Source organism: Polypterus senegalus, chromosome 13 (genome assembly GCF_016835505.1).
Source record: "Polypterus senegalus isolate Bchr_013 chromosome 13, ASM1683550v1, whole genome shotgun sequence".
Taxonomy (NCBI): Eukaryota; Metazoa; Chordata; class Cladistia; order Polypteriformes; family Polypteridae; genus Polypterus; species Polypterus senegalus.
Genome location: NC_053166.1, coordinates 68,294,364 through 68,305,209, shown reverse-complemented (window position 1 = coordinate 68,305,209; position 10,846 = coordinate 68,294,364). Strand labels below are relative to the sequence as shown.

Genomic DNA, 10,846 nt, shown 5'->3' with positions numbered 1-10,846 from the left:
ATTCTCTGTTCAGTAACAGTTGTGGAAAATCAAAGTACTGAACATCGTGATAACGTGTTTTGCATATTGATTTTTTTAACTATCAAATGAAATCAAAAATTCTACAAATGATTATGTCACTAACAAATAATCATGCTGCAAACTACTACCAAGGGAGTGTACTTTTCAAGTAAAAAATATCAGTGTGCCAGTCCTTAAGTAATGGAAAGTAAACTGGAAATTCTACATTATGACCCATATCCTGTTCATGTTACAGACAATGCACATAATAAGTGTCTTGCAGCTGTTACAGTATCAAAACACTGGTTCCACAAAACAAACAGGTCAGCCAGTCTTAATTTGAAAACTGAAGATAAAAACTAATTCACCTGGTAAATTTCTCAATTATCAATGCATGTAATGCATTGCTGTATGGGACAGAAAAATTAGAGGAACAACAGTCCAAAGAATAGCCCTTTGATTCAGTTCTATTTGCCACTTACTTGGAATGAATGAAAACTTTGAAGTACATGCAGAGAAGCAAGCAACTGATTTCTGTTTATATACGCACACACAGATTCTGGAGGCTAACACAGAGTCTTTGTATTTTATTTTATTCTCCATTTTGATTATTTGTATATATTCAGAGTTTAAAAAATTTAACAAAGAAGTCTGCAGTTCCAAAGGATAAGCTATGATTTCAGTGACAGATTAATTTTATGGAATTTGCAATTATGGAATTCATTGCAGTGAATTGGAGAGAGATTTCAAGTAATACTAGTTACTGTGCAATTATGTTTTATATGAATTTATGGTGCATGAAATATATTTTTTCCAACTGAGTATGAACAATATAAGCAATATCTTAAAATTGATTTTTTTGATGACCAAGTATTGTTTGATATGGTCAATAGTTTCAAATTTAGAATTATTTCATATATCTGACAAATAAAGCAAAAAATGTTACCCAATATGATTTGAGTGCATTGCATTCCCAAAACATATGACTTAACATGGTAATTTGAAGACCATATTTATAGTTTGGTTTATAACCCCAAATCTAAAAAAGTTGGGATGCTGTGTAAAATGTAAATGAAAACAGAATGCAATGATTTGTAAATCTCATAAACCCCTATTTTATTAACAATAGGACATGGAAAACATATCAGATGTTGAAAGTGAGACATTTTACTATTCCATGAAAAATATTACCTCATTTTGAATTTGATGGCAGTGACATGTCTCAAAGGTTGGGACGGGGCAACAAATGGCTGGAAAAGTAAGTGGTACTAAAAAGAAACAGCTAGAGGAACATTTTGCAACTAATTATGTTAATTGGCAACAGATTGGTAACATGATTGGGTATAAAAAGAGAATCTTAGCAAGGCAGAGCCTCTCAGAAGTAAAGAAGGGCAGAGATTGAATAATCTGCAAAAAACTGCATCTGCAAATTCTGGAACAATTTCAGAATAATGTTCCTCAATCAAAAGTTACAAAGACTGAATATGATCTACAGTACATAATGTTCTCAAAAGATTCAGAGAATCTGGAGAAATCTCTGTGTGCAAGGGACAAGGCCAAACATGAATATTGGATGCCCGTAATCTTCTGGCCCTCAGGCTGCACTGCATTAAAAGCAAGCCTGCTTATGTCATGGAAATCACTGCATGGGCTCAGGAACACTTCCAGAAATCATTACCTGTGAAAACATTTCGCCATGTCATCCACAAATGCATGTTTAAAGCTGTATCGTGCAAAGAAGAAGCCATATGTGAACATGATCCAGAAATGCTGCTGTCTTCTCTGGACCAAAGCTCATTTGAAATGGACCGAGGCAAAGTGGAAAACTGTTCTGTGGTTAGACAAATTGAAATTTGAAATTCTTTTTGGAAAACATGGACGCCGTGTCCTCTGGACTAAAGAGAAGAGGGAGTATCCAACTTATCAGTGCTCAGTTCAAAAGCCTGCATCTCTCATGGTATGGTGGTGCATTAGTGGCTATGGAGTTGGCAGCTTGCAATTCTGGAAAGGTATCATCAATGATAAAAGATATATACAGCTTTTACTGCAACATACTGTATGTTCCTATCCAGACACTGTCTTTTTCAGTCATATTTCTGCAAGACAATGCTAAACTGCATACTGCATCTATTACAACATAATGGCTTCTTAGTAGAAGAACTGAAGTGGCCTGACTGCATGAAACAAAAAGTATGACAAAGAAGACCCAGGACTGTTGAGTTGCTAGAATCCTATTTTAAACAAGAGTGGGACAACATTCCTCTCACAAAAGTCCAGCAACTATTCTCCTCAGTTCTCAGACATTTATGGTCTGTTGTGAAAAGAAGAGGGGATGTGCTACACAGTGGTAAACATGGCACTGTCCCAACTTTTTTGAGACGTGTTGCTGCCATCAAATTCAAAATGACCTTATTCCTTTCTTAAAATGGTTTATTTTCTTAGTTTAAACATTTGATATGTTTTCTATATTCTACTGTGAATAAAATAAGGGTTTATGAGATTTGCAAATCACTGCATTAAGTTTTTATTTACATTTTACATAGCACCCCAACTTTTTTGGAATTGGAGTTGTAAGTCACATACATTTGATATGATTTTTAAAATGAATTCTACCATGCTTTGCACACATTGATAATGCGTCTTTTTGATGAATAACTTCTTTTCATTATGTGAGATGCTTTCTATGATAATGGTATCTTTGTAACTATGCTGCTGTAATCACAAGTAATAATGGAACATTGAAGACGTGAAGCTGGTGGCTCACAAACTGGTGCTGACCACCACTTTGAGTACAGCTGATCTACAGTAAGATAAAGGAGGAGCATTGTTTCTTGGTGGCCAGAAAAAAAAAATTACGATAGGGCTACCATATTCACAAGAAGTCACCCACCCAAGTACTAAGCAAAGCATGACCTTTCATTAACTTCCAAGAAATATTTAGGATGGGAGGGCTGTAAGCAATATCTGCTGTGTATTCACCTCTCTTTAGAACTGTAAAGTTGAGGCTACAAAAGACTGACAAAATGTAAACAACACTAATTTAACAAATACAAATCTAATAGCAATAATAAGGAAAGAAATGTCAGCATCACATTTTTATAATAATAATATTTAACATTTTATTTTTGAATTACTTGTGATACACAGCCTGTTAAAAATTTAAATAAGGTGAATTTTATTAGTTAATTCAAAACAAAGTCCATCTCAACATTAGCATTGTTAAAGAGACTCCTATATCAAATGCAAAAAAAACAGTCTACAAAAAACAAATTGACACTATTATTTAGGCATGTTATGGCTACATTTCAGATTTTCTTTTGGAGCAAGAAAGAATATAATGATGGTGGAGACACTATAATCTAATAACATATATGTGATGTTAACATTTTCTTTTATTAGGCTGAAAACTCAGTGCAAGTACAGAATCATTGTTAACATCACCCTTTTTTCCTGTTTGCAATCAAATAATATGCCTTAAACAGAGCCAAATAGGTATTTGACTTAGGTTTTAAGAAACATTTAGCAAGATAAACTTGTCTTATGTATGTTTTAGTATTTTAACACAAATAAAACTGTCAAAATGGAACATTTCATTATTTATTGTTAGCCATGTATATATATAAACTGCTCAAAAAAATTAAAGGAACACTTTGAAAACACATCAGATCTCAATGGGAAAAAGAAATCCTCCTGGATATCTATACTGATATAGACTGGGTAATGTGTTAGGAACGAAAGGATGCCACATCGTTTGATGGAAATGAAAATGATCAACCTACAGAGCCCTGAATTCAAAGACGCCCCAAAAATCAGAGTGAAAAAATGATGTGGCAGGCTAGTCCATTTTGTCAAAATTTAATTGCAGCAACTCAAAATTGTACGCAGCACTTTGTATGGCCCCTGTGTTCTTGTATACATGCCTGACAACATCGGTGCATGCTTCTAATGAGATGACAGATGGTGTTGTGGGGGATCTCCTCCCAGATCTGGACCAGGGCATCCCTGAGCTCCTGGACAGTCTGAGGTGCAACCTGGTGGCATTGGATGGACCAAAACATAATGTCCCAGAGGTGTTCTATTGGATTTAGGTCAGGAAAGTGTGGTGGCCAGTCAATGGTATCAATTCCTTAATCCTCCAGGAACTGCCTGCATACTCTCACCACATGAGGCCAGGAATTGTCGTGCACCAGGAGCCACTGTACCAGCATAGGGTCTGACAATGGGTCCAAGGATTTCATCCTGATACCTAATGGCAGCCAAGGTGCCTTTGTCAAGCCTGTAGCGGTCTGTGTGACCCTCCATGGATATGCCTCCCCAGACAATCATTAACCCACCACCAAACTGCTCATGCTGAATGATGTTACAGGCAGCATAATGTTCTCCATGGCTTCTCCAGACCCTTTCACTTCTGTCACATGCTCAGGGTGAACCTGCTCTCATCTGTAAAAGCACAGGGCACCAGTGGTGCATCTGCCAATTCTGGTATTCTATGGCGAATGCCAATCGAGCTGCATGCTGCTGGGCAGTGAGCTCAGGGCCCATTAGAGGACATGGGGCCCTTGGGTCACCCTCATGAAGTCTTTCTGGTTGTTTGGTCAGAGACATTCACACCAGTGGCCTGCTGGAGGTCATTTTGTAGAGCTCTGGCAGTGCTCATCCTGTTCCTCCTTGCCCAAAGGAGCAGATACTGGTCCTGCTGATGGGTTATAGACCTTCTATGGCCCTCTCCAGCTCTCCTAGAGTAACTGCTTGTCTCCTAGAATCTCCTCCATGCCCTTGAGACTGTGCAGGGAGACACAGCAAACCTTCTGGCAATGACAAGTATTGATGTGCCATCCTGGAGAAGTTGGACTACCTGTGCAACCTCTGTAGGGTCCAGGTATCGCCTCATGCTACCAGTAGTGACACTGACTATAGCCAAATGCAAAACTAGTGAAGAAACAGTCAGAAAAGATGAGGAGGGAAAAATGTCAGTGGCCTCCACCTGTTAAACCATTCCTGTTTTGGGGGTCATCTCATTGTTCAACAACAACAACAACAACAACAACATTTATTTATATAGCACATTTTCATACAAACAGTAGCTCAAAGTGCTTTACATATTAAAGAATAGAAAAATGAAAGACATAATTATAAAAAATAAATCAACATTAACATCGAATAAGAGTAAGGTTCAATGGCCAGGGGACAGAAAAAACAAAAAAAAACTCCAGACGGCTGGAGAAAAATAAAATCTGTAGGGATTCCAGACCATGAGACCGCCCAGTCCCCTCTGGGCATTCTACCTAACATAAATGAAACAGTCCTCTTTGGATTTAGGGTTCTCACGGAAGGGCTTGATGATGATGATGGTCACGTAGACTTCTTCCTTTTAATCCGTCCATCATTGTTGGAGCATCATGAAGCTTTGAGTAGGTGGAGGTGGCGCAGGCCACCACCACAAAGAAACCGGAAAAAGAAACAGAAAAGAGAGTAGGGGTCATGCCCCTCTAGTGCATCTGTTGTTAATTTCATTAACACCACAGCAGCTGAAACTGATTAACAACCCCTCTGCTACTTAACTGACCAGAATAATATCCCATAAGTTTCATTGACGTTATGCTATACTCTGATTAAAAAGTGTTCCTTTAATTCTTTTGAGCAGTATATATATATATATATATATATATATATATATATATATATATATGGTTTTGCCCATGACATTGCAAAATATTTTTCCTCCCATGCTGTTAGTTACCTTTTGCCCTCTCTGCTTAAAGCTGTACAATGTAATGGGCCATTATTGAGCAGTAAACAGGGCATTAGGGATATATACTTATCTTTTAAGTGCTTCTTGAGGAGCCATGTTTACCTTACATACAGTATGCATAACTCCTAAACATCCCTCTTTGTTTAAACTACTTAAGTCGTGATCTTCATAAATTGCTGATTTATCAACACTTTTGGGATTTGCTTGTATGTGAAATACATTTGGCCACTGGTTCCTGTTTTCTCTTTGTCCCCATTTTTAGTCATACATTTTAGTCTGAATATGTAAACAATTGCACTGTTAATTGCAATTGCAATGTTAAAAGTATAAAAGGTCATATCAAGTTTTCTACTTTTATCTTAGTTTTTAATATCTTCACCTGCATTGTTGTTTCTTAGCAAGTATCTTTATTTTAGTTCTTCTTATTCATCTTGAAAGTTAATATGATTGAGTTACATGCAGGCATGTAAAGTGGCACCCCTAGAGATAAGGAGAATACAATGTCTGCTTTGAAAGTGAAAATAAGTTAATATGAATTTGTTTAAGCAGACACACCAAAAAGATGAATAGATTCATGTTTTTTGATAAAAGATGTATATATTAACTCTATTTCTGTTTATTGAGCCCCTTTTATTCTCTACAGTAACTAATTTTAGCCTTAACTGCTTTCAGCTCTTCCTGACATTTGCAACTAAGCCAAGAACTATACTTCTATGCTGAATTTAGGAATCGCTGTCTGGGCAGTCAATGTGGCCCCTAGACCATGTTTATAGCAAGTGTATTCCAATTAGCTGAAATAAAAATACACAGCCTATATACCAGGAGTATCAAATTCAGTTTTATTTAGGGCAGAAAATAACACTTTGTACACCCAATGCAGGCTGGAGTATATCAACAAACAACTATAACCACATTTTCTTTACAGACAAGATGTGCAGGTACATCTTTTCTCAGCATAGTCATATATTCTGCCTTGTATAACTCTTGAAACTGATTTCCATCTTTATCGGCTTTTTTTTTCTCAGAAAGTAAAGTAGTTTAGGAAAGGTACCAATGGCCGCGGGACAGAAATCTGCATCAAGTGAAAAAACTATGTCAGCATGTGAAGTTGAGTGAGGGCAGCAGTCTGGACACACACAAGGCTTTGTAGCTAATGCAGTGTAGATAGATAGAGAGATAGATAGATACTTTATTCCCAAGGGAAATTCACACCTATGTACACTTAGATTAACATGCATCACATTCAAATGGTACTTCAACAAATTAAAAAACAGGTGTAAACATGCTGGTGATAGACCACACAGACCACATTCTGAGCTGGTCATAATGGATAACAATCACATTTAGCATGAGTGGATATGCAATTGTGCTTTCTATCCACATGCAAAGTTCAAGTCAGCAGAAAATACAATAGAGTCGTATATGACAGTGGCTGTAGTCAGAAGGGCTGCAAAAGGTGGGCCAACCATGACACCTGTGCAGCTTTAAAAACTGAGCAGATTGTCAACAGGGGACTGTTTAAAGTTGAACTACCATCATAATACTCCTCATCACTACAAAATATTGAATGTGCCACCTTCTTTTTGCATTTTCTTGCTGGGTCATTATAAGCAGCCAGTTTTCATCATGGCTATATAGGTTACAATCTGCGATGCGCAGTACTGCACAGGGAAAACATTGGAGATACATTTTAATACCAGGTGTAAGTGTAAATTATATATGGATACAATCTGTATATAAAACACATGTTAAAAGGGAGTTTTTGAGAAAACTAATGGCCATCTTGTGCCATATGTGACATGATTTGTATACTGATGTAGCAGGGCACCTTATAAAAGGTCCAAGGATGGGATTGGGTCCACGGGCCTTAAGTTGGACATCACTGCTCTATACTAATTCAGTACAAAGTTTGTCCATCCTAATAAAGATGATTCTTTAGATAGTTTCCAATAGAATAGGGCATAATTCGAAGGATCGATTCAGTTTAGCTTTGTGATATATAAAGCTCAGAGCATTTAGTACTACCCAAAGTAATTGTGTTCATATCTTGAAATGTGTTCATCTAAAATCATATGTTTTACTTGTCTTTACAAGGTGGAGTTTGAAGCAGTGAAGCATGAGCTGAAATGCAGAGATGAAGAGCTGGTGCTTTTGAATAACCAGATTGAAGAAATGAATCGTCTGCGAGAAATCTCTGAACGACAGCTTGAGGAAGCTCTGCAGACCCTTAAGGAGGAGAGAGAACAAAAGAGCAGTCTGCGCAAGGAACTCTCAATGTATTCTATCAATCCCTTTGACTCCCTCAGCAACCTTCATCTTAATCTGGAAGGTCTGGAAGAGAGTCTTCAAGATGTCCAAGAAGACAGTGGCTTTAACAGTTGTGGGATATACCCTCCAAAAATCAATGGAGAGCACTTACACCGTATCTCAACTCCACGGAACAGTGATGTTTTCCGGCCTGCACCCAGCCTGGTCTCGGATCTGCTTAGTGAGTTGAATCTTTCAGAATCTCAAAGGCTTAAACAGCAACTGCTCCAGGTAAGATGATATGATGTTACTAACTTATAAATGTTAATTTGTTAGCAAAAGCATAAGATAGTTATGCTTTACCTTGTCTTCCGTTACTGTTTGACATATAGGTACGTTTTGATTCTCATATGACTTGTCATAAGTCACCAGGGGATGTGATATCTTAATAGCAAAATGTAGACCTCTCAGTATTTTTGTTGTCCTGAACCGTGCTTAACATTTTTTTTTTGCTGTAATATTCCTGCAAGTTGTTCATTAATGCATTTCACAATAAAAAATTAATGATATAGCAGCTACTTCCCATTGTATGTATGAAAATGGACACGAGACAGAAAGGATGAAAGATGTGTATATAAAGTTTGTCTCTTAATTGTGTAATTGCTTTTTTGAGCTTTGCAGTCATTTACAAAAGAAAACTTGGTATTTATCTTTTTAGTTACAGTCACAAATTAAAGATAAAAGTGCATAAAGACAATGAGTTATACCTAAAACATTTCAAAAATACTTTCAAATATTCATAGCAGTTAACGAAGCATATAAGATCAACTTAAGCAACAGTAAAAATTAAATGTTTACCATAAGTTTTTGGATAACTGCTTCTAAGAAAAGTTTCACTTAGACATAGAGTATATACAGTGTTATGTAAAAGCACAGTATGTTCTCCTAAGTGCTTTTTGTTAACAGCTGTAGGGCACTTCGGAGGAAAAAAGATCTGCGGTTTATGTGAGATTTTTGTCCTTTCATGCTTACTGTAGGTAACGGCTCTGTTTAATGGGTGGTCATCATCTCCTGAGATGAGTCCCACTTTCTTCATGCATATTCTTCTGAAACAAGTCTTACCAAGTCATTTATATTGGCCTCAATCCGACAAACACCTTGCATTGCTTTAAATTTTCAATTTTTAGCCCAGTTTCTCGGCATTGATGTCAAAATTGATGACAGACTTGATGCTAGTATGATTCTAGTGGATGTTTCTGTTCGCTTTGAACAATTTGGATTTATAGAGGAGTTCTTCTTGCAGTGGATACCTTTTGTGTTAATATTACAGTTTTACAGTTTATTTTTTCAACATTACTGAAACTTACTCTTAGCCCTTTTGTTAGCTGAAATATTATATGATTTTTTTACGCATAGTTCTTCATTTAGCTTATAATGGTGATATAATGGGGGAAAAAAAGAATCTTTTTCACAGTTCTTTTAAAAAATGTTTGCATTCTTAATTATTAATGTCAATTTCTTATATTTATATAAGATACCACCATTAAATAAAAGTCTACCTCAGCGGTTGATTTTTTTTAATTACCAGTAGTTCTTGGTTTTGATACTCTTTTACTTTATTTTTTTGTACAGATGTTTTTGAATCAATGTTTTTTTAGTATCCCATTTAATAGTACCCAGTTGACCAAACAATTTAGCTTTCTTTCTGCACTTTACTTGTTATGAATATTAAATTTCATATTTGTCTAACACCTCTATTAGCTCCCTTTTGTCAAGTATGAATCACAAAACATTTATGTGTATTCATGTTTTTTACGTAATTTCTGTCTTGAGCAACCACATCCTTCCTTTATACCCACTGCAGTGGAACACCTGAATAAAGTCACATAACTGTATTTGTAACTACTTTACTTTAGTCATACACTGTATGTGCAGGTTTATCATTGTATCCTTGCCGTTAGTTACCTAGTAACAAACTTTGATGCATTGTGAAGAAGAATAAAATATATTTCTAAAATTGAACTTTCTTTCCTGTTAGCAACATCCAAAAGACAAAAAGTGTCTATATATTTTTTTATTATTCTATCTTTCTGTTTCCTTCCTTTCATGTTTGTCTTTTTCTTTCATCTTTTCCCTTGTTGTTCTTGTACTGTTAGCATTTTTCAGCTGTTGAGAAATTTAAAATTGTCTTCTGCTTTCTGAAAAATCATTCCTTTTGTATTCTCAACAGCAACAGACCAATTTACAGTATGTTTAGTTGTGTTTTCTTTGACAGTTCTAATTTTATTTGTTTAGCTAATTTCTTCTTCAAACTTATGCTGTAATTGTGTTTTGGGGGTTATTGCCCTGTGATAAACTAGTCTGCAAATCCTTATGCTTATTAGCCAGCCAAAACCACAGCATGTGATGAACATAGACTTTCTCTAAGCAATTTTTTTTTTTTTGGTAGGGGAGCGTGCAAGATTGTAGTTCTGATGACTGTATTGCGTCAGTCATACATAGTCTCATGATTGTTTCTTGTTTTTTTAATTCACTGAGGCCTTGGTTTATGTTCATCTTCTATGATGCTGACACCTTTATTTAGTGTAATTTGCTCTTTGGTAGACCTTTAATATTTACAATTTATTATTATAACTTAACCTGGGGTGTCTTATGCCTACAAATTTCTGTGGGTTTTGATTAGGATATGTGATATCCTCTTACATTACAAGACATTCTTATTATGCTGAGTGACCGGTCTTGATTGCTTTGGTATGCATGTCCATTTTCTTTGCATTTCAAAGTAGACTGATATCCTCTTCAGAGATTTTCCCAATCTTGTGGTAATTTCTGCTATCATAGTCTACA

At 36.1% G+C, this 10,846-nt stretch overlaps 1 protein-coding gene across 6 annotated transcripts in view; it reads left to right on the top strand.

Moving 5' to 3' along the window:
• The window catches only part of zgc:162200 (uncharacterized protein LOC558638 homolog), a 94,112-nt gene that overhangs the window by 42,723 nt on the left and 40,543 nt on the right, over nucleotides 1-10,846 (top strand). For all 6 annotated transcript variants that reach the window (XM_039774125.1, XM_039774127.1, XM_039774124.1 and 3 more), the window contains one exon: nucleotides 7,847-8,290. In XM_039774125.1, the coding sequence (XP_039630059.1) occupies nucleotides 7,847-8,290 (444 nt within the window). The remainder of the gene's footprint in view (nucleotides 1-7,846; nucleotides 8,291-10,846) is intronic.